General features: G+C 45.2%; 1 protein-coding gene across 2 annotated transcripts in view; it reads right to left on the bottom strand.

Annotated features, from left to right (window-relative positions):
• Positions 1 to 4,105: 4,105 nt before the first annotated feature.
• Positions 4,106 to 24,856, bottom strand: part of NR6A1 (nuclear receptor subfamily 6 group A member 1) — a 249,019-nt gene continuing 228,268 nt past the window's right edge. For both annotated transcript variants that reach the window (XM_037008179.2, XM_017656257.3), the window contains 6 exons: positions 23,567 to 23,721; positions 21,984 to 22,208; positions 20,394 to 20,648; positions 12,415 to 12,536; positions 11,124 to 11,276; positions 4,106 to 9,378 (listed from right to left, as the gene is read on the bottom strand). In XM_037008179.2, coding sequence (XP_036864074.1) covers positions 9,290 to 9,378; positions 11,124 to 11,276; positions 12,415 to 12,536; positions 20,394 to 20,648; positions 21,984 to 22,208; positions 23,567 to 23,721 — 999 coding nt within the window. In that variant the 3' untranslated portion in view covers positions 4,106 to 9,289. The remainder of the gene's footprint in view (positions 9,379 to 11,123; positions 11,277 to 12,414; positions 12,537 to 20,393; positions 20,649 to 21,983; positions 22,209 to 23,566; positions 23,722 to 24,856) is intronic.

Here is a 24,856-nt window from a genome sequence, read left to right as displayed (position 1 = left end):
GCCTTGGGCCCGGGCCTCTCCAACCTGCTCCTGGTGCGTGCAGCCGCAGCTGGGGCCCCCTTCCTGGAGTAGTTTATCTTACTGTACACACGCTTGGCCCTCAAGGGGTGACCCAGCCTTGCTCCCCACATTCTTCTTCAGCCATGCAGCCGGTGGGCCCCCCACAGCCCTGAAACAGGGCCTGTACTTAGAGGGTGGTCAGGAGCAACCACTCAGAGCTGCCTGGCTGCCCTCTTGGCCCAGCCCTTTACATCCATCTAATTTTTGTCTCTGCCATAATGAATCTAGCGGTTTTTGCCTCAATTTTTCTCTGGGAATGTCCCAGTTTCTATTTGTCTCTTAATCTGCTTCTCTATAGGGTCCTTGAGTGGAGCCAAGTCTGGGATACCTCTGCTCTTGAGGCTCTTTGTGGCCAGCGACAATGGAAATGTAGGAGAAATCAGGCTGTGGGTGAGCGGGCAAAGGGCCTGGGCAGGTGGGGGGCCTTGGGCTTGCAACGGGTGGACTGGGGCAGCCAAGCAGCAGACCCCCTCTCGCTCACCTGCTCAGAGTCAGCCCAGATAATGAACATCGATCAGGGTGTGGAGCCAGCGGGGGCTCCCCTGTGTAGTAAAGACTAGTTGGTAGGAGGAGAAAGCTGGAGCTGGAGGTCTCCCAGCTTGAGGGCCTCCTTCCTGTTTGTAGGGAAGTGACTGCCTCAGAAAGTTGCTCAGGGGAGAGGAGGGAGGCCATGGTGACTTCCGGGAAGTTGGCCAAGGGCCCGAGGCCACCCTCCCTGTGCCCACATGGGGCCCACCGGCCCTGGCTTAAAATAGTGCAGTTCCTCTGTTCTGCTGCCCTGCCCAGCCCAGCTCTAAGGGCTGCTGGCCGCTGCCCCTACCACCAGCTTAGGCCTAGGGCAGAGGGAATTCACCCAACTATCCAACCTCCCCAGACTGGAAGCTGTTCACGACAATGTTGGTGGGGGTGAGGAGCTGCAGGGAAAGCAGGGCTCCCCGAGTTGGAAACTCTTGATTCAGGACTCAGCTCCAACAGTGACCGGCTGTGAAACCTTGGGCTGGTCCATTATGTCTCCTTGAGCCACAGTTTCCACTTATGTAAAATAGGGTGAGTGCCTGACTTTTAACCTAAATGAGACCACATATATAGACTCTTCAGAACCCTGCCAGGCATAAAGTAGACACAAAAACTGCAAGTTCCTTTGGCCTTGCTCCTCACCCTGAGGAAGGGCCTCCCTGGAGCTTTCTTTGGTTGCCACACTGCTCCTAGGACTAGGTGCTGAACACAGGTCTGTGGAGAGGGAGCATGCAGGGAGGGCAAGGAGGGGGCTGTGGTCTCCATGGTGAGACTTGTTGCCAAGGGAACGAGACTCCAAGAGCCCTGGGTCTGACAGTTGGACACTCTTGCCACAGGATCTAAGAGAAGCTGATTCCCACTGTGGGTCTAAAACCCTGGTGGGCAGTCCGGCCAAAACCAGGCAAAGCCCAGGAGGTGGCTTCTGGCTCTGCTAGGTTCCTGCTATTAGAACGTGAGGGGCTGCCGCTCCCCTCACACAGCTTCCTTTTATGGACTGACTTCATTATGCCCCTACTTCCAACCAGCCACAGCAAATCCTCCTTAAACCCCTAAGACACAGGCACCATCATCATCTCCATTCATCTGACCAGGAAAGTAAGGATGAGAGAAGGATATTTCTGGGTTACAGCCACATACAGCTGCTAAGGGTGGAGCTAAAATTAGAACTCAGATGGTAAGACTCCTGGTTGATGTGCCTACTGTCCCACAAGCTGCCTGAAACAATCCCTGGGAGAGGACTCCATGTAGCTGCACCCAACCGGATCCCAGCACCCTCCCCTGCCATCATTTCTGGTGGTTGCTGGCTTCAAACTGATATAACCCAGAGCTGTTTCCTTCTCAGTTACACAGAGATTAACTAATTTACCTCAGAGGGTTTGCATAAGGATCTCAGCACAGATCCTGCCTAATATGCAGTCAATGATGGTTCATGTTCATTCCTGAGGTTACATACAAGTTAGGGCAGCCTTAGACAAATTACTTACCCTTTCTGGGCCTCAGTTTCCTCATCTATAAAATGGGATCACTGTATCATCATCAATCAGTAACTGGATGCACATAAATTGCTTATCTCTGCCTTGCTCTCTCTGTATGTTAACGACTTCACCGTTTGCTTCCAAATTGCCTGGTACTCAAGGAAAACAAAAGCTCATCCCTAGTTAAATGTAACAATTTACAAATTTAGAGCAGTGTCCTAATTTTATTCCATGGAATACTGTCCCAACATAATTTTAACAGGAGGGGAAATATTCCGTGCTCACTTTTGACAGGAAGGTAGAGTGAGCGCAATACTTCCCAGATTTTTGGCAATAGGAGTCCTACCTCATTTCCAATGGAGTCATCTTGCAGGTTGTCTTGTGTTCTGAGAAACCACACAGATTTGGTGTCTGCAGCATTCCACGTATATCTGGGACAGCATTGCTTTTCAGATCAATTTGGTTGAGTCTGTTCATTTACCTCTTACAGAAATCAATCCTTTATTAGTTTGATAGTCTTGTTTGTCAACAAGTTCAACTGAAGGCCATGACTGAGCTTTGTTACAAACTTGACAATCACATTCAGCACTACTGAATTGCTAAGGCTGAGCAGGGAGGAAGCTTGTTGTAACTTTGGTCCAATCAGATAGACCTGGACTCAAAAGCCAATCCTGCCACTTGTTCATGTGTCATTTTAGGCAAATGGCTTAATTTCCTCAAGCCTCGGTTTGCTTGTGAGTATAATGGGGCTGGGGCCTATAATACCTTGCAATATTGTTACGATTACAGAGACTATGCACGTGACGTACTGATCATAGTGCCTGATACTGACTAGGTGTTTAGCAAGTGCGTTCCTTTTCTTCCTTGCACCTCTGTGTATTTGTTCCCTCTTGTGGAGCAAGGAAGAGTCTATTAATTAGTTCTGCAGCATTTCTTTTGTTCTAAAATCATTCTTTCAAACCACAAGGGCTCTCTGATCCCTTGTGCTGGAGGAGGTAGAGGTATAGGAAGACAGCTGGGCTTCCCCTCATTTCACACATGAGGATTTAATAGATTTTGGACCACTCTCCTCAACCTTTATCTTCCCAAACTAAGGAGCCTTCATCTTTCCATCTGTCTTCATATAATCCTCAACCTAAACCCTGCCACTTCTCTGATCATATGAACAGCAGGACTACAAGACAGTTGAGCAGATCTGGTTCCACTCCTGATCCTGCCACTTCTCACTGAGATTTTGGGCACCATCCTTTTGACATCTCAGAGCCTCTGTTTCCTCAGTTATAAGAAAACCTGGTCTATTTTAAGACAGGTATTAACTGGCTGGACCACAGTGACATATGAGGCAGGCCACCCACCAGCACACTATCATAGATGTAGCAGGCAGCTCTCCTTACCCAAACTCCTGACTGTGGCATTCAAGGCTCCCAGTGCTTCTCCAGCCTCAGCTCTTGCTAATCCCTTTCATCTGCCACCATTCCTGCCATAGCAGTCCCTTGTTATACCTGAATATCCCATCTGTTTCTGATTTACAGCTGGGCCTGCAAACATGTTGTTAATCCCTCTACCCATCTATCCTCCACTTTCTCTCTGGTAACTTTCCCCAGGCCCACCCACCTTCAGCACTCATCCGTGAAGCCCTTCCTAAGAACAAGCCATTCCCTCCTCTAGGTCCCTACAACCCCATCCACGTCTTTAATAACATTATTAATAACCCCGATCCCACTGTTCTGCAAAGATCTGTTTGCCTCTCCTACTAGAATCAACCAGTTTTTATAGTTGTGTCACTTTCTGGCTGGGTGACCTTGGATGAGTCCCTTCACCTCACTTAACCTTAGTTTCTTCACTTATAAAATGGAGGTAATAATCCTTGATGCTGAGAAGGTTCAGGTTTATGAAAAGTCCCAACAGAGGATCCTGGCACACAAAAGCAGACACCTTAGTCAGACCCTCAACAATAGTAACTGGGTGGGTGTTAGCTATAAGCAGGAGCAACAGCTCTGAAGGCACAAGCCGGCTCCGTGGGACACTCCATTGTTCCTCCCCAGAACCCCAGTCAAGTTTCAAAGACAGATGCCATGTGCAGAGGATTCACATTTATTGGTTCAAATACAGTACCTAACATTTGCTAAACATGCATTTCACACTAATTGGTCACATTTCCACAGGTAGTCAATTCACAGAAAAGGGCCCATCCCTTACCAGCTGGCAGGGTGGGAGGTAGCAGAGGGCCTGGGTAGCCTGCAGAGCCCACCAACTATCATTTGGTCATGCAGGATTGATGGAGCCAGGCTGGTGGGCAGCCCTTGGCCGGTCCTTTGGGAACAAGGGCTCAGAGACATCCGTTTACTCGATTCCTACACAGGATTGTGGGTAGAGGTGGGCCTAGGGTAGGTGGCCCTGGAGTAGACTCATGGCTGCACATGCCACCAGAGCCCCTTACGGGGGTGGTGTGGGAGGTGGTGCTCCCTGTGCCTTGGATCATGGGAAGGAAATGGACGCCTCTTCGAAGGGTGGCTGGTCCCTGGCTGGGCAGGTGGGGAGGACTCCGCAGACATTGCCCAGACATTACAACGCAGCCACAAGCCCCTATCACAAACCTGGGACGGCGACACAGACAAAAACACCAACAACCCAGGGCAGGCGGGTTTCTTTCCCGACAGAAACATGTAAACAGAGCAGGAGCTACAGAGCTCTTTTCCCACAGTATTCCTCAAAGAATAATCGACCAGGATGTCACTCAAGAGGTAGTTTTTTTTTCTTTTTCATGGAAATTTGAGTCAACATTATCACCTATTATAAGACATTTCAGAGAAAGAAAACAACGGTCACCAAAGGGCAAAAATGACCCTTTGGCTGGCAAGGCTGGCTCCAGGATTCAGAAGACTAGCCTCCACCAGTTAGTACAACTTTTTTTCTTGGGCTTAAAGCAAGCTCTGGCCTGGCTCACAGCTTCAGTTTGAGCCTGCGATTGATGCCTGAGGTGGTTGTGGCCCGTTTAGGGCTGTAGGCTCAGAGGAGGGAGGCCAGATGGGGACTGGATCAGACTGAGGGACCAGGTCTCTTATGAGTTGGTAGAGGCAGGGCCACTGTGATTCATGTTGCAGGACAGCCAGAAGTCAAGTCTCAAGGTAGCCAAGGTGCAGCCAGAGGAAGCCCCAGTTTGTCCCCACACTCAGAATGCTCTCTGGGGCTCCTGCCTCTGAGAGAACAGTCCAGGTCTGGCTCCCAAGCCCAGAAAAGAAGCTGTTGCTCATGCCAGCCAAGAGAGGGGTTTCTGGGGACCCTGTAATTAAATACACATCCCTGAGCTGTGGCCCTAGAAACCCTTGCCCTCAAGGTTAATCGGTTTCCAGCACCTGGTGGAATGATTGCCGTTTCTCATCCTGAGACACAGATAAAACATCATTTCACAGACACTGGACATAGATGCTTCAAGCCAAGGAAAAAGGGAGGAATAATCAACTGCAAAGGCAGAGGGGAGTGCAGGGGAACTCTCATAGATCAAGTAGGGGGACCTAAGAGTAGTTTTTTGTATACATTTTTTGTTTACTTTTTTAGTTTTTTTTTTGTTTTGTTTTGTTTTATACTTTCAGAAAATCAATAAAGAAAAATTTAAAGTTTAATGAAAGGGTTGGTCTCAAAGTCTGGATTTCTTAAAACAACTGCAAAATTTTAAAAAGCAACATGGGAAAAAGACATAAACCAGGGGCCCAGAGCTAGACTTGGAACCACTGCTCAACTTCCTGCCCTGCTAGGAGGCCAGGGGCCCTTTACTTTGGCCAATGTTGGACGTGACTTAGATGTTGCCCATGCTGAGTTTATCTGTCTGTCTCCATCCATCCCATTCCCCAGCAAATCAAGAACTAAAGTAGGAAATGGATAGCATAACAAGGCAGCTAGCTCAGAGAGCCCAGAGCTTTAAGGGCCTATAGACATATTGGCAATGGCAGGTACTCAATTCCCTGAGAAGGGGTAGTAGGTGAGAGGGACGTAGGTATAGAGTGATGCCACGGTGACCCCTAGGTTCCCTCTCTCCCTCCTCGGGTTCTGGGGAACAGGACAGAGAGGCTCCTGCCTACTGCCTCCTATTCCTAGAGGTTCACCCACCACACCTACGGGTTGGGCATGGGGGCTGGGTAGCCTCTAAGCCAGGTGGAGTGCTTTGAGATAGGTTCTGGGGAGTTTCTCCAGACTAAGGGAAAGACCACCAAACCTTGTGAAAGACTCCAAAAGTCTACAAGGAGCCAGAGAGCATGAGTTGCAGGTGAAGTTCCAAGATTTCAAACTTTTGTCTTGGGTCAAGAAAACATTCAAAGGGAAAAGAAGGGAAAAACTTGTATGTTTCAACACAGTGCAAGGAGGTGGGATTCTCCTTTTACTACACAGCTTTCAGGGTCATTTTTATGATGGAAAAATTCTCACTCAAAGTGACTGTTGTTGGTGGCAGGGGATCAGAGAGAGGACAGAAGAGAGGGGAATTATACAACAAGCACAACTTCTTTCTTCTTCCACTAGCAAAAGGGCTACCTGTTAACCAAACATTATGGGAAGAAAGGCAAAAAACAAACACATCAAACCTCCCCCTCCAACTTTTCTCTGTGTCCTTCAAACCAAATTCACAAATACATCTAGTGGCTGACCTAATGTCTCCACGCTTCTAGCTACACTCCTACCTTCTCCTCACAATACCTGAGTTTGCAATGCAACACATTCACTTTACCCTGTTTAAAAAAACCCCACGTCATAAAAGGACTGGGTGCAGAAGACATTAAAGGTGGTCCACAGGTCAGGCTCTGGCTCGGAACACTCGGCCACTTGGCTCAGAGATTCTGCAGGGCTCTTGGCAATGAATGGGCTCTTTGTTCTGTGGAATCTGCTGCAAACATTTGTAAAAATGGATTTGTACAATGGCAACTCGCAGAAACTTTTTCCCCACTCCACAAATTAACAACTTGCTCTGTTTAGTGCTGCATTATTGGAGAGACACGTTCTTGCTTCATCACAGAGTAATTTCCTTTGATGCCCAATGCAACTGGTAAAATGCTTAAGAGAAAATCAATTTCCAAAAAAAACTGATCTGACAGATAGAAGTATAAGCAAAGAAAGATGCTGCATATAGAAGCCATCTTAGAGAATCTCTGATGTGTCCCCTATCTTGAAAGCAGCTCAGAGTCTGACCTGTAGCCAAAGAATGTGATCTAGTTGGTTAAATAAAAAATTCATGGAAATAAAAATATTGTGAACTTAGAAATAAAGAGACACACATACACACACAAGTCTTCCCATTGACATGTGAAGAACATTCTGGCTGGAGCTTTTCCTGAGGAACATGTCTCTTCTCTCTTTCTTTGCTTTTCTTTCTTTCTCAGAGCAGGTGGGGAAATGGCATTGAGGAGTAATGCTCTGAGTCTTAGATCCATCAAGGGACAAAGTCATCACTCTGCTGGTACCCGTAACATTTCACTGGAAAGAAAAAATTACAATCCAACACAGGCTACCCAGCACACACATGCTGTGGTGGCCCTCTGGGTAAGTTTGCTAGGCCAAGTTGGGAAAAGAGCAAACAGCCTTTGACTAAACAGGCTAAAGGAGGTGCGGTAGGCCCCTCAAGCCCATCCGGGGATGCACCCAGCTAGATGGGCTGTCTGCTGCATTGCCTGTGGGATACCTGGGTGGAAGCAGGAACTGCTGTGATAAGGCAGAAAAGGAAAAGCACCTCAAAGAGTTCCAAGACAGACATGGTATGGCCACTGGCCAAAGCAAAGAGGGTAAGAAACACTTCACAGGACGAGGTGGGGCAGGTAGTGAAAGAACAAAGGGTTCAGGCTGCATCTGCAGAGGGGGCAGCCAGGCCCTTAGGAACATGAGGTAGTTTAAAGCCCCCCCTCTTCCAGGTGCTTTAGACTCCAGCCTTCCAGGCCCTGGTCCAGCCAGGCCACTGATACTCTAAGGGGCAGCTGAGCCACTCGGGTCTTGGGCTTTCTGTTCTAAGGAAACCTGGTCTCACTTTGGAGAAATTAGGAGAAGTTGGAGTAGAACGTAGGGGCAAAAATTCTGGTCAGCAGATGGGTGACTGGACCTTTCCACTGTTTGAAGAGACTGCAGGATTTGAATTCATTCCTAGGGGAGGATGGGACAGGGGAGGGAACATTGAACTCCATGGGAAGGGTAGTTATTCTTTTAGCAGTCTGGCCTTTGTCCCTCTACCCTCTAAAGAAAGTAAAGTGAAAAGAGTATAAATCAGTAGTGAGCACTAGGATTCAGAGCCTGACATTTTGTTCAGTTGTTTTTTCAAAGGGCTGATAAAAGGTCAAATTTAAAAGAGAGAAGCAAGGAATCAGAGGAAGGCAGGCCGTTGGTAGATCCAGGAAAGAAAATTAGGTAGCTGTGAGCACTAAAGGAACTGGTAGGCAAATCCTGAGGGTTAGCTTATTGCCAGGACTTTGCCTGGTGAAAGTCTGGAAGTGGCAGAAACCTATAGTTGTAGTTCAGATGGTAGGGAGGGGGTTCCCACAATGTGATGTGAGAATAGAAACTCCTTTCCTAAGGATTTGTTTGGAGGGAGGACATCTAACTTAGATTTGGTCACTGTGCCCCACTCTCTCAACTTTCATGCTTTCCAGAGAAAAGAAATGGCTAAATCCTCATCTCCTGTCCTGTTCCCAAGGCCTCACCCACTTTGCTTAGTAAATCTCCTAACACCACTTTGCCCCTTTATGGTGTGCTCTTTTACCTGGCAATTCTGTGGCTAGAAAAGGCAGTTTGCTCTCTGACAGACAAATGTACGAGTCTGCTGAGAATATGTGGAAAAAGTAGGGATGGTCATATCCCTCCTTTTCCACTGAGGTAGTCGTCTTTGTCAACATTTTGGAAATATTTATCTCAGCCCCCTCCCACCCTCTCCCTCAAAATACAAAAGAACTATCTCTAAACAATGACAACACTGTAACATTAAACATCTTCACATTCTGTAAACTGCAAGGAAATGCATCGGCTGCATTCACACAAAAGCATGTGCATCATGTTGAAGGCCATACATTCAACTCTGTCGTGAAATAAATATATAGAAAAATGAGGTTAAAAAAACAGACAAACAAACAAAAATTCTCCTTGCTTTGGAGGCAACTGGAAATGCTGCCCCACAGCCTCCATCTTGGTCTCTCTGGCTCTTTCTTCTGGAGCCTGTCCTGCCCACCCAAGGCGCTGTGGTTGGCCTGAGGAGGGGCTCTGGGAACAGGTCATTCTTTGCTCACACTTGTCTTGCAGGAATGCAGCACCACCTTAAAGAGGAGGGGCAGCTGCTCCAGGGGTACATTCACCATCTTTCCTGGGAACAAGGTGAGAAAAAAAGAGTTAGCAGTGGCTCTGGTGGAAAGGCATGTCTACCTCCTCTTGGGGTGGCAAAGAGAGAATGTTGCCTTTTTGAGTGACTGGGGCAAGAAAAGTGCAGGGCATCACAAAGGTCAGATAGACCAGGCTAACATCCTGATACCCAGATCCATTTTGATGCCATAGAGAGCCTCATAATGGTGCAAGTTATAATAGTTGCAACTATCCAGGGAATATTTACTCCATGCTAGGTGTTTAAATGTATTATCTCATTTAATTCTCACAGTATTTCTGTGTGATGGGCATTACTTTTTATCCCCATTTTACAGATGAGGGGTCAGAAACTGAGAGGTATTACCAGATGCCTTCTAAGAGCTAAAATACCATGAGAAAATCTGGTTTTTCTCTCTTTTCTAGGTAGATTCTCAAAACTAGCATTCTATAAAACACTGCTCTTCAGAATAGTATAACAAATTAATAAAAAGTACTGAAGGAAAAGAAGCAGGGGTTGGGGTGTCTGAAAGGGGCAAATAAATTTGTAAAATTCAGAATTAAAAAAGGTACATAGGTTTCTTTATTGGAGGACTTCTCAGAGCATTCAATGTGCTAATATACTCTATAAATATATGAGACTGTGGTTCTTCTCCCCAGTAGTACCTTAGTCACTTGGGGAGTTTTTAGTCAATATGGATGCCTAGGCCCCACTCCATACCATTAAATCAGAATCCTGGAGGTATAACTCAAGCACGGATATTTTTTAAAAGCTTCCCAAGTGATTCAAAGTGCTGCCAGGGTTGAGAACCTAGCTCAGTGGAGAGAGGAGTATAATTACTGACTTTCTTTTATTTCAGAGAGCATCTGATAGATACTCATTTGGTGGAACATAATTTTTACAATGCTGAGGCATAAACTATCAAGACACCCCTAAAATTCCAATACTTTAGGTCAAGTTTGTATCTGCTAGACTACTCTGGGCCCGGAAGGTGGAAGAAAATTCCTCTGTCAGACTGAAAATTTTTTCCTTCAAAATTGTGCTGCTGAATTTGACAGGAACAATCTCTATCTAGGGGTCATTTTTCTTAACTGACTCTCAGTATGTGCTGGATAACCATAAACAAGAATCTTTACCAAATGAAGTAAAGCAACAATGACAACAGAAGCCAGGATTTTATATTGAAATGGACCTATTTAAATGTCAGAAAGCTCAGATGTGGTCTTTTGTCAAGACCACAAAGCAAAACAAAAATTCCTTTGCAGAGGATTTTTTAGAACTATTTTAAAGATGCCACTTTAAACAAATGATCCCTGACAACCTATAGGCAATTCTATAAAATGAAGTTAAATTTTTAAATTGAGATACACGTAATTCACATGCCATAAAATCCACCCTTTGAAAGCATACAATTCAGGAAATAAAGCCAGTTTGAAAACACTAAGCTTATTTTCCCATCCACAGAATGATCATAGTATCACCAACCACCAGGCTTGCAGAGATTGTTTTGAGATTAAATGATGTAAGACTATAAAGTGTCTTGCACATCACAGGTACTTAGGTAATGTTAGGTTCTCTTCCCTACAAAGAAAACACAAACTTCTCATCACCTCTGAAGGCTAGGACAGTACCTCTTTCACACAGCTGGTGAAGGGCCTGGAATGAGCATCCTAAAAACATTGCTTGCTTCATTCCCTTCACAAGCTAAAAGAAGCAAGGAAGGGTTGAAAGCCCAGAGCTAAGAATGTTACCTGCAATATATCGAATCTCAGGTAAGCACATCATGAGGTCAGGAAAGCGGTTCGGCTGATGTGTATATTTATATTCAGTGAAATCCTGGCAAATGTACCAATATCGCTTGTTCAACTGTTCCAGCTGTGAGGCACTGCTCAGACCCCTGATATCTGTGAAAAAACCACACAGGAAATGGGAGGGGCTTTCTAATGTGGAAGAAATATCAGCTCCTTGAGTATGTGCACCTTTCAACTGAAAGTTATTACACATTGTCACAACTGAGGATATTTTCTCTTTCTGACACAGATTAACAAGCTCTGGATAAGGGAAGACAATATAAATTCTATATATAAATTTTACTCAGTCTTTGAGGCCCAGTTCAGATTTCTCCTCCTCCAAGTAGTTGCTACTGATCTCCCCACATCCGAGGCTCAAGTAATGTACCAAGTGCCATTGGAGTATATACTTCTTGAGGCCAGGGACCTGGGATCTAATGTATTTCAATGTCCTTAATGCTCAACACAGGGCCTTGTCTAGGGGAGGCACACAGAACATTAGATAAATGCATGAATGGTGCAGAAGTGGGAGGAGGGGGTTTGGCCACTGTTGTGGTGGGGGAGTGGGCAAAGAAGAAGGGATTGAGAATTTCTGGACTAGGAAACTGAATCAGGAACAGAGCACTTTCAATGTCACAGGCAGCAAAACAGCCCAGTTCCACTCAGAGGAGAACATGCACATGCTACTTTGGAAAGCAGAGAATACAAATTCTTCCTCATACTCTGGTTACCAGCAGTCACCAAGCACCCCTTTGCAGGTAATACTCCACTGGATAAATCATATCTAGTACTCTTCTATTTAAAAGCCATGCTTGACACTGTGTACCTGCACTCTGCCCTAAAGGGGCTGACAGAACCACTGCCAGCCTGTCACAGAGGCCTTATCTCCAATAGTTTCATCAGTCACTCTGCTCTTCTTCAGTTGCTGGTAAACTTGGTACATATTTTAAATGACGCATGTACTGTCCTTGGGTGTCCGTGTTTAAATGCGTTAAAACTGACTAAACAAAGTGAATCCTCTTCCTTCTCCTGTGGCATTTAGTTTAAAGAAAAAAATCCAAAGCTTGCTCTGCACGATAGAGGGGCAAGGTAATGATGAGGGAAGCACAGGCCTTCTAAGACTGGTACCCACATGGTGTGACAGATTCTGGCTGACAGTACCAGGGATGAAAGGTTGGGGGGCAGGTATGAAACATGAGGGCAAATGCTCACAGACTGAGAAGAGTCTCTTCTTCCCGCCCCAGCCACTCACCTTGGTTTAAGAAGTTAATTGCTTTCATGCATGCATATTCCTCATTGCTGACCTTTAGCTGATGGAACTTGTGATACAGGTAGATAAGCCGCTCGATCACCTCCATCCCTTCGTCACTAAATCTGGTGAACAGACACAGGTGTTAATGGTGGGCTCTGAAATAAGTGAAGGGAAGGGAAGGGAAGACAGAGGTCTCCTCCAGTCCTTAAGGATAGAGAAGAGGCTGAGTTTGGAGGAAATGGAATCCAAAATAATCTACAAAGGACAGGTGGCTCCATGGTTTGTCTAGAGGCCAAGGCAGCTCACACAAGCCGCTATTCCCAAGGTCAAGTGGTATCAATCAAATCTAAGTTCCAATCCAGCTCCACCACATAAAAGCTTTGAGACCTTGGGAAAGTCATTTGTCCGTTCTAAATTTTGTGTTCCTCTGCAAAATAATGTTTGCTTGACTGAAATAACAGGGCCAAAGAAGGCTTTTAGATGTACATGTGGAGAAATAGGACATTATTAAGCTACTGCTATTGTTGAGATGCAGCCTCTAATATCAATGGCAGCTGCCATGGTGACTCTATACGAGCCTCTGCCACAATGCAGAAAAAGCTGCTGATTGTATTTAGTCATTCACTGTTTCCAGCAGGGTAAGGTAAGGCTATGCACAGTGAAATTTTTATTGGCATCCTGGACTTCAGCTAGGGAGGGAGGGAAACATTAATTGAGCCTCCATGCCATACCAGCCTCTCTGTGCTGGGCACTTCATGTGCATTACCTCATTTAATTTTCTCAGTCCTATGGTCTTGGTGAGCTCATCATCACCACAGTATGGATGAAAAACTGAAGTTCACATTGCTGGTCATAAAGACACAGCTAGTTGGTGGCAGAACTAGCAACCGGAACCTGGGCTAACTCCCAAGATCTTGGTTTTCCCAGAATCTAAGATGGTATCCCCTAGCAGAGAAGATTTCATGCTGACCCTGCTCCTTTCTTTGGATTTTCCTTGGGGGAAGACCAAGTTTTAGGCAAAGGAGCCACAGGCTAGGGAACTCTGGGTCATAGGGGAGAATATCTCATACCAGAGACAGAGATACCACCAAACCAAGGAGGCAAAAGCTTAATGGGGAAGCAGTAATTTATAAAAGCTGGTGTTAGCCCAACCTCCTCTTCTAGGAGTAGAGATGGCCTGTGGGCCAAAGAGAACTCCAGATAGGCCTCAGAGGCAGCTCAATCAGAGAGCAGATGCTCTCGGCCCCAGGGCAGCTTCCTGGTGACATGATCAGATCTGGGTACTGCAGCCTTGTGCCAGGCAAGAAAGCCCTATCTGGGTAGGGTCCAGAACAGGGGGCTGTTCTACTATCCAGGCTCTCCTGCTTTCTGCATTGACTCTGAAGGTGTTGCAAGGGTTTGGCTTCCTGGGCAAACAGGACGTTTTCTCTTCCCTGAGGAATGCCTGGCTTTGGTTAAGGCCAGCGGATCTGTACTTCTCAAGCACCAGGGGGAGCTGCAGCAGCTGCTACTTGCAATCCAGAGCTCGGCTCCTGAGCCGCTAGGCTCCGCTCCCAGTCAGGGAGAGGGCATTAGATCCGATCTAAACTATGCTGGCTGACTAGGGTTCTTTCTGTGCCTAGCCAGTGGCTTTTACAACTTCATTAATACTTTCCCAGGCTGATAAACACATTTATATTGAACAACCACTATAATAACCTTACCTACCATTCTACCATTTGTTGAATGTTTGTTACTTGCCAGGCACTTTATTAAATATTCTACATACATTATTTCACTGGATACTCTCAATAAATCCAAAAAATGGATATTATAATCCTCTTTGTTCACATGTAGTAACAAAGGTTCAGAGAGGTTTCACTGTGCCCCTATTTCATTCTTAAACTTTACCCTCCCGATAATCTGTGAGATATAACACCTCCATATTAGGGATGAGGAAACAGAAGAGCTGCCTTCCCCAAGGTTACATAGCAATTAAGTGGAGGTAGGGCCAAGATTTTAAGCCTAAATTTTCTAATTCCAAGCCTGTTGCTTTCTCATCATTACCCTGTTCACTCCCTGACTATCTTTCTTAACTGGAAACTGGGAAAGGCCAGCACATGCTACACAGGGGACCATAGCAACTCAGGCTTGGGTTTGATGCAGTGCACAGAACTGCCCCTGCGGGGCCTCTATAATGCTGAGACTTACAGGGGGCAGTGTGCCTGCAGTGCAGGTCACTTCTCATCACAGTGGTTTGTTGGCTACTTTTGTTCTTGAGAGGAAAGTCTTTACTGCAAATCCCCTCTAGTATCTGCTTGGAGGAGCAGGGTGGGGATGGGATGGAGCATAAAAAAGGAGGCTGCAAACAGGGCAGCAGTGTCAGCATCTGTCTGGTGGCTGTGCAGTACAGCAAGCAAAGATAACGCTCTCTGCCTTAATCAGCAACCTCCGCCCCAAGTGCTCCCTCTGGCATTGTAGAACCTGCAGGTGTGTGGCTACCAGCCAGACCCCTAGCCAGCAGTGCCAAACCTTTTCCTAGCTGAGTCTTGACCTGAGGGGCACAAAGAAGCTCTGGAGTACCTAGCCTGAGCATATGCCCTAGATCTGCCTTTTCTCTTGGGGAGAACATATACCCTCTTTTCCAATTTTCCTAGGACAGGCAACCATCATGGACCCCAGGCAGTGGGAGAGGGCTGGCAGCTGCCCAACAGCCCCCACTCAGTCTCCACAGCCTGACTGCAAAACTTTCCTCCACACCCCGCATCCCACCCCTTGATAAACAATTTGTCCTCTGTTCCATGGCCCTGCTTTTTCTTGCAGCCATGCCTCCTCCACATCTGCCCACTCCACAGCTCTAACGCCCCTGTATTCCGTCTACAAATTATCAGCATTCAAAGCCAGAAAGTTGGACAAACACACCCATTCTTCTTCCAGGTTCCCATTATACAAGCATGCTAGGACAAGGAAAACATTCCTTCCAGGATCTCCCAAACCACTGGACCATTCAGTCAGCAATTGAAGCTGACACTATGTAAGTTATGTCCCATTAAGGGGGCTGGGAGGTCCAGTTGTCTCTTTTTCATTCATCGAAATGTACCTACCCCCAGGAACAGGCATGAGCCACGACCCAAGAGGAACTGCCATCTCAGTACCAAGATAAAAAGAGAGACTGCTGTTCCAGGACACATTCCAGAAAGTCAAACTTTTGAGAAGGCTAAGAAGAATTATATAGGCTAATAGAGTGAAGAGTCTGGGCTTTGGAGCACAAGAGATTTAGTTGATAATCAACTCCATCTCTTTCTAGATTTGCAGCCTTGAGTTTTCACCTCTCTGAGCCTCATGTTGCTTATCTGTAGAACAGGGATAATAATAGTGTAGCCCCTTAGGGTGATGGTGAGGACTAAACAAATAGTTATTTAGCATTTCAGATAGAATTTGGCACAATGAAGTCTTTAATTGTTAGTTAATATCATTATTAAGAGCATCACCACTATTGCTCCCATTATCACAGCAATAATATTCTGTTTCCTGAACCTTACTGAGCAGGGTCCGAGCAGGGAAGCTGGGGTAACTTTCCTGGCAGAAGTGGAGCTAGTTCTCATAAGAGAGAAGTGCCCATTAAAGCTCATCTAGTGCAAGGCATCTCCTCCTGAGAGTGAAGGAGTCTTGATTAGGGCCAGGAGCAGTCACTGACTGGTGCTACAATCTGCTTTAAATCAAATTCACTGGGCTCACTGTCTGATAACAGCCCGATTAAGGAAAATGGGCACCATAAATTTGATTCAATATTTGAGAAGAGAAAGGAGGTGGTCATGTATCATCTGGGAAAAGCCTCTTCATGACAGCAGGAACTCACACTTAGGAGCTGTGAGAAAGTAAAGGCATTTTGGAGGAGTGGGAGTAATGCAGGCGCAGGCAAGGTAGGAAAGAGCTATGGCTAATTACAGGCTCCACACTCTGGGTTTCTAGCAGAGCAGGGACTGCCTGCCATCAGTGAACCTGACTCCAGGGCTTCTTGGAGTTCTGTTTCCTCTGACCTCCTGAGCAGTTCCAAATGCATCTCAGACTCCACAGACCCCCAAACCAAACCAGAGTGGCTCATCTCTTAGTCTGTTCTTCCCAGGCTCCATTACGTTGGCTAAGAGATTTGGTATCCACCTGCCTGACAGCATCACTGACTTTTCCACTCACTAAAGTCCCACTGATTTTACCTCCTTGTCATCTCTTAATTCTGTGCCACCCTCTCCTACCCAGCCATCATATTCTAGCCCTGCCCATGCTAATCCATCCTGAGCTTTACAGCTACAAGGCTCTTTCTGAAATAAAACCTGGTCAGGTAAATGCTCTACTTAAAAACACCCTATGACTCAATACTTTTTACACAATAAAATCAAAATTCTTAGATTGGCACCTGAGCACCTTCATTACCTGTTTTTTTTCTGTACCTTTCTCTCCATTTCCCCCCATTTCTCTCTCAAATTCAATCCCTCTACTCTATCCCCTATTTTGCAAGATTACTTTTGATTCTCTGCATAAACCAACCATCCAGGATCTCTAACTCCTAGGACTTGGTGTTACTCTCCTGCCCTCCTCTTGTTCTCTGGAGAAACGCCACCTCAAGAAACCTGGAAAAACCCCACTTCAAGATGCAGCTCAAATGTCTTTTCCTTTGGCAAGCATTCCTTGACTATGCCACTAGAGGGTACTTCCTCCCTGTCTATGCATGCACAGTCTCTCATAGGCCCCTCAATCTCCACCAATACACAATGGATTACAGATAGTATCTGCTTGTATTTGCCTCCCAATCCCCTAAATGAAGAATAGGGGCTCCCATCTCAGAGTCAGAAATCATGTCTGCATCATCTGTGATCCCAGCTCCCCTCCCCCAACACACACAATAGGCACCCATCACATGGGCATGGAATCAGAGCATACTGAAGTTTAACTCTTATTTTCCCATTGAAGGATTCCATAGTGGAAATCTACTACTCATCTTAGAACCCACTTGAGAGCTCAGCAGCAACACACATTCATTTATAGATCACCCTGAAACCAGTAAACATCACTAGAAAGGAAATATTAGAAAACCAGGGGAGAAAGTCAGCACCCAGACTCCTCCCTCCCTCAGTTATGCAAAGGACCGCTAAGGGTCTTGGAGCTTTGCTCCCAACCTGAGTTGATAGAACTTTCTGCAATGACAGAAATGTTCTGTATCTCCACTATCCAATATCCCAGTCACTTAGCCACATGTGGCTACTGAGCATCTGAAATATGGCTAGTGCAAATGAGGAACTGAATTATTAATTTTATTTCACTTTAATTAATTTTAATTTAAAATGCCACCTGAGGCTAGTGGCTACAATATTGGACAACACAGCTCTAGATTCTTCTTGGTAAGGAGCCTTCCTAGGAGATAAAAATTATTTTAACTAATTCAGCTGTTACTGGCCCCTGCCTTGCTCTTGGGGCTCAAAGGATTGGATATAGTGGGGTGGGGTGACTTAGGAAGTTCAAAGCTACAGACTGCCCTGCAAGGCCAGTGACCTCTGCCTACCTGTGGAGGGCCTGGGAAAATCCATCATTCTATAAGGAGTGCAGCCCACAGGCTGACTTTGTAGGCAGCCCCAGGCCGCACTGGTGGATTCCAGGCAAACAGGGAGGCTGGGCTCACTGGTCAGCTCTGCAAACTCTGACAATATTAGAGCTCACTGACTGCTATCCAAACACTCAATCAGGCCAGAGTTAAGAAGGAGATACAACTGGAAGGAAACAATGAATTAGAGGCTCAAGACAAGGGGTTAGGTCATCTACAAAATCAGATAGTTCTATTTAAGGGATAAAGCGTCAGCTGGGTTTAAAACTCTGTCATTTATAGATCACTCTGAAGCCAGTAAGCATAACTAAGAAGGAAATATTAAAAAAACAGAGAGAGAGTCAGCATCCAGGCTCCTCCCTCCCTCATCTGTGCAAAGGGCCCTTGGGAATCTTTGGAACTTTGTTCCCATCCTAAGTTTCAGCTTGTCTTCATGCAGGGGTGACAGAGGGAGATGCACCCCAGTCCTGTGTAGAAAAGTGTGGGAGCTAGTACTGCACCTTTGCCAGCTTTCATTGATTGGGGTACTGTTTCCTCCCTCTTTCTTCATGTTCTGGAATCCTATGACTTCCATTAGTTTAAACTGTCCAATAAAGATGAATTATTGAAATGTCTATTTAAATGTGATTAAGCATTATTGTTCATATGGATAAATTAATAAGCCAGAAAAGTTGTGTTAACAGATCATTTGTCCTGATTTTAGGGTGTAATAAATTTTTGGGTGCTCCCGGTCTCCAAAGTGAGTGAGTAGAAGACCTGCTCTAGAGAGGGAGGTTAACATCCTGACCAGCTGGAATGAGATTTTAAATCATAAAACAGTGAGGAGAACAGCTCAGTCTCTTAGTCCCATGCTCTTACCATCTCACTCCACCTCAGATACAGTGAAAGAGCTTACATTTTTTTTTTTGAGAGGGCATCTCTCATATTTATTGATCAAATAGTTGTTAACAACAATAAAATTCAGTATAGGGGGGTCAATGCTCAATGTACAATCATTAATCCATCTCAAGTCTAATTCTCGTCAGTCTCCAATCTTCTGAAGCATAACGAACAAGTTCTTACATGGTGAAAGAATTCTTACATAGTGAATAAATTCTTACATGGTGAACAGTACAAGGGCATTCATCACAGAAACTTTCGGTTTTGATCACGCATTATGACCTATAAACAATCAGGTCAAATATGAATATTCGTTTGATTTTTGTACTTGATTTATATGTTGATCCCACATTTCTCCCTTTATTATTATTATTATTTTTTTTATTTTTAATAAAATGCTGAACTGGTAGGTAGATGCAAGATAAAGGTAGAAAACATAGTTTAGTGCTGTAAGAGGGCAAATGTAGATGATCAGATGATCAGGTGTGTGCCTATGGACTAAGTATTAATCCAGGCTAGACAAGGGCAGCAAAACATCCACGGATGCAGAAGATTTCTCTCAAAGCAGGGGGGGTGAGGTTCTGAGCCTCACCTCTGTTGATCCCCAAATTCTCACCTGATGGCCCCCCTGCGACTGTGCCTGTCTTAGGTTGTTCCTCCCTTGAGGAATCTTACCCGCCTCTGGCTAACCAGTCATCTTCCGGGGCCATACAGGGAAATACAAAGTTGGTAAGTGAGAGAGAAGCCATATTGTTTGAAAAGGTTAGCTTTTTACTTCTTTGCAGATTTATGCCCTGTGGCTTCTATGCCCAGCACTTGTCTCGAGGTATCTTTACCACCTGGAGGAATTATGATACTCGGTAAATTTGATATGAGGCACGAATTCTATTTAAGGGTTGTAATTAGGAAGAAAGAAGAAAGAGCTTACATTTTATAGTTGGGCAGGCATAGGTTCAAATCCAGGCTCTGGATTCAAATCCCAAACCCTCAAGGGCAGGTATCTCTGAACTTCTGTTTTCTCATCTTTAAAACAGACCTAACAACACCTATAAGGCTGGAGGCTATGAAAAAGAAATGAGACAATAATATAAAACACTAAGCCTAGTACCTACCACTCAGTAGGTACCACACTGATTCCTTGGTCTTGTTCTTGGATTGTAAACTACACTCAGTGCCCCTCGCCTTGCAGGTGAAGTTTAGATTTTTGTTTTTCTTAGATATGTTATCTTACCTTAGTAATCTAGATGTGATAAAATAACAACTTAATACTTTAAGCTTGGCTGTATCATATCATTTATTTCTCACAACTACCTTGTTGGAGAGATACTGTTATCCCATTTTATAAACCCAGAGCCTGAGGATCAGTGACTGAGCAAGGTCACAAAGCTAGTCAGTGACAAAGTGAGGACTCAAGCCCAGCCCTGTGAGGCTTTAATGCCCATCCTTTGAAACACCAGCGGGGGCGCCTGCGGGCATGACGATGGTTTGGTTGCTTGGGACTTTCTCCCCAGCCCGAAGACCTCACCTGTGTAGTTCTTCATCAGAGGGTGAGTACTTGGCGGTGACGTCAGCCAGCTCCCCAAAGATCTGCTTGTTGTAAACGGTGAGGGAAGACAACAGGATTAATTCCTGCCAGGTAGAGCTCAGGAGGCACGTGTAATCCTTGATTGAGAGCTCGCAGAAGAAAGGCAGTTTCTTGATCCAGGCAATCTGCCTAAAGAGCAGCTCGTCGGCCAGGCGGCAAAGCAGGGCAAACAGCTCTGCCTGGGTCACAGCATATCTAGGGTGCAGGGACAGGGGAAAGTCACTTCTAGTGGCAAGAGGGTGAAGATGGGAACACATGGAGAGTGTAAGCCCAAGGGTACGAAGGATCTCTGGCAGGGGGCTCTTTGCTCTTGACCATGGATCTCCAGCTCCATTCAATTCAGTCTACTGATAAAGGGGCAAGACTGGGGCCAGCAGCAAGCTCAGGGCCAGAGAGGCAGTTTTGTTTGGTGAGAAAAGGTTGCTGAGGGGAAAAGAGGCTCAGAAATTAATGCAGTTATCAGGGAGTATGACTTTTAATGTTGGTGTCTACAAATGTTCATACGTTAAGAGAAAATTCCCAGTCACTCCTGCACTAGTTTGGGCAACGAGAGCTCCTTTAGGGTGGATCTGCTGTCCACCCAGTGCAAGGAAACACAAAATGATCCGTGTGACCAGATGGCTAAAAGAGAACGAACATGTTCAGAAGCGTTTCCTACTCTCACTGCGCCCCCTGGTGGTGAGAGTTCAGGAACTAGAGTTGTTCCCCCCTTCTAAACTACTGCTGCATGGAAGGGGCCGGGCATTTCTCTTCTCTGGGCAGGACGAAATAAGGGTGCTAGTTTTCTTTCTCTCAGGTCACCCTGGTAAACACTTCCCCATGCCCCCATGCCCAGATTATAAATGTTTTGTGCAGCCGTCTTGTAGGTAGATATTTGAATATCCTCTTCTGACACTGAGACTAGCTTAAGAAATCTCAGGATACTTCTTCCGAGCATCTATGCTTGACAGCACTCAAAGAGCCCATGCCCCAGGCCAAAGGGATAACAGGTGCAGCAACGGGTGGGCCTAAAGGCAAACTGATCTACTCAAGTAGAGCCAAGACAGTGTATTGAAAGAGTCGTCCTTCTACCCCTTCAGGCCAGTACACAGAACATATGGCGCCAGGCTACCCCTGGGTATGCTGGCCAGGGACAGGCACAGGCTACAAGTTAGTGCCTAGAGCACCTTGTTAAAGAGCCTAGACTTGATGTGTAATTATCCCCAGAATTACAGCTCATCAGCTCTGGCACAGAAGTGCTCAGACCCATCCCAGGATCCAGCTTAACCAAGCCCAAGGAGAAACAAAGCACTTTAATCCCAAATCCATAGGGATAAAAAGCACTAACTCTATGAAAAGAGATAAGACAAAAAAACGAAGGATCACTCACTTCAAAGATAAGCATAGATTTGTCCTCTGGTACTTGAGTCATAACTCATTATCCCTCCGACTCATTTTGAAGCCTCGGGTGTAGAAGCCAGTGGTGAGTGTGGGTGTGGGGTTGGGAACATCTTGAAGTTGCAAGGGCTAAATGGGGCAGGGCTTACTCACCCATCTTCAATCAACATGGGTGTACCCAGTGGCTCCAGGTCCTCCGCTGACACCAGCTGGTGAATCAGACTGTATGACTGGGGATCCAGGCTGCGAGCTTGTGGCGTCAGAAGTGGTGAGTGGGCAGAATAGCTAAAAAGGTGCGGTATGTATTGATAGTGTGGAGGCATAGATATCCCCATGTACTGCTCCCTGAATGCCATGAATCCATTTAGTTCCACAGACCTACAAGAGAGAAAAGTCTCTTATCAAGCAGAACCATGGCAGGTCTACTGCCTACCCCAAGGAATGAGCCAGAAGATGGCTCAAGTGTTCTTTGGCCACGCAGTCTATCTTCATCAAGTCAGGGACATAATAAATGGTTACAAGCATGTCTCCCCTACTGACAGGGACTCCGTGCAAGTGTGTGTACGGGTGGCTCACCCCTGGACACCCAGGGATGCTGAGTAAATACTGGCTGAATGAATTCTGTGTACGTGCCACGTTTGGAAAGTTTTGAATGGATACTCAAGAGACTATGATGCCAAAGGTGGGTGTCTGTGTTTTTCACAGCTGGGGAAACTAAGACACAGAAAGGCTAAGTCCCTGTGAAGCCACAAAACAAATCCAGCACATAGTAAGGAACCTAGCATGTGGCAACAATTCCTTTAAACATTCAAAAGAAAGAATAAACTAAGTAACTGAATAAATAAAAGTTATAATGAAATAATCAAGAGAAAAGCAGATTTATATCTTCCATCTTCCTCCCCTTTCTTAAAGAAATCTAACCATTCTGCCAACTAATTTAAAAGAAAAGAAAAATACTCTAGCTTTACCTAGAAGCACATCCTATGACAGGGGTTGACAAACTATGGCCCATGGCCTGTTTTGGTAAACGAAGCCATACTCACTCATTTACATATTTTCTTTGGCTGCTTTCACACTATAACAGCAGAATAGAGTAGCTGAGACCCAGACTATATGTATACGGCCTTCAAAGCCTAATATATTTACTATCTGGCTTTTATAAAAACAAGTTTGTCAATCCCTGTCCTCTAAAAAAGATTTCTGGTGAAAGGAGACCTTCACTGGTAGCTGATGCTGTATTTCATACCCAATAACTAAGTTAAGACACCATTCTTGAACCGAGAATCTTCAAATTGGTATTCTACGATAGCTGCAAATTTGAGTGGCTTAAGAAATTTTCACTGTTTCTTAAAATTCAGAAAGTGAAAATCTTCACCCTTTCTGAGGCAGAGAAATTATAACTTAATTTAACTTTGTCAGTGTGGCTTGTTTTATTCCAGTGATAAAGTAAATGAGAGAAAAAAGCTACATGTAAAATACTCAAGTTAGGTGAAGAATGTTTGGGCATGGATATATAGCACTTTATCAGTCTGCGTAAGAGATTGCTGACATTTTCATGGTCTTTAGCAAAAGATGGGTTACAAAATGCTTCTTTGCATCATCCTGGCCTCTGAGTAAGGGCGCAAAAGACTGAGGGCGCAAGAGTATAATGGCTGAGATAGACTGGCAATACTCAGCCTGGAGGTTCCTTGTAGGTCCGCTCTTTGAATGACTACTGGGTTTCCCTTGAAGCTCACCTGGAGGACAGTGTGGAGCCTGGTGAGGGCTGGTTGCTCTCTGAAGCCCTGTTCCCAGGGGAACTGTGGTCGCTGTCACCATGGTTGCTCCAGTGATTGGCCTCTTCCTCAAATTCCTGCCCAGACATAATCCTTTCGATCTCTTCCTCTGATATCTTTGACAAGGAATTGATATATGTTAGATTAGGTGCTAGGATATCCTCCTCTGTTCCTTTCTTAGGACTGAGAACTTATTTAAACCTCAGAGGGATTACCAGAATTTTTTAGAGAGAAACTCAGATTCTGTCCTCTGTATCCTCATACTCTAAGTCTCTCACCAATCTTAGGACAAGCTGATTGCTTGCCTCCCAACTCACCATGGCCTTCCTCTTGCCCATTTGCCCTTCTCTCAGGCCACAATGCTTCTAGGTTCTTCAGCACTCCTATTTGTCCTTCAGTCTTCCTACCCTTGAAACACCACTCTTCAATAACAAACTCTTACTTGCCCATTAAGACCCAATTCAAATGCCACCTTGTGAATCCTTCTCTCACTACATAGAGAGAATTTTAGGTTCTTCTATCCACTTAAAGATCTGTGTATTCTGAGAGGGGTAGGATAGCATATGGTTAGGAATATGAATTCTAGAGTCACCACCTTTGTTCTAATCCAGGTTCTGCCACTTTTAATTGTATAATCATGGGCAAGTCATTTAGCTATTTGAACCTAAGTTCCTTTACCTGTATGGTGGAGAGAATTAACAGATATCCATCCTATAAGATTATTGTGAGGATTCAATTAGTTAACATACTATCAAATATTTAGAAAAGGGTTTGGCATATAGCAACAATTATGGAAGGTAACAATGATATCTTCATCATCCTTGGTATTTTTATAGCACTTAAAACAATATATCATAAAAATGTCCTCTACAAGTCCTAAGGCTATGATGGCCTACAAAAAGTAAGTACTCAATAAATACATGTTGGTTAAATGAACAAATGTTTACCTATTAAGTGCTGTGATTTTCTTGGTAAGAAAGACATTCTTAAGCCTACTGAATAAATAAGAAGAAACTATACCTCAGGTAAGTCAACTGACTTGCTCAAGATTGCACTGTATGCCCTTGTCTGGGCAGGAATTTGAACAAGAGGCCAAAGTATCCCAGTATTCAGTCCAGGGCTCTAGCTATTCTACTATATAGGGAGTGAACACCAACTTCTTCCATAAAGCACCTAACCTAGAGTTGAGACCCAACTGGCTAAACTCAGCACACAGAATGAGAGCGAGTACTGAGGAAGGGTTGATGAATT

Source organism: Manis javanica, chromosome 2 (genome assembly GCF_040802235.1).
Source record: "Manis javanica isolate MJ-LG chromosome 2, MJ_LKY, whole genome shotgun sequence".
NCBI classification, from domain to species: Eukaryota; Metazoa; Chordata; class Mammalia; order Pholidota; family Manidae; genus Manis; species Manis javanica.
Note: the sequence above shows the minus strand (reverse complement) of the source record. Positions and strands in the feature narration are given on the sequence as shown.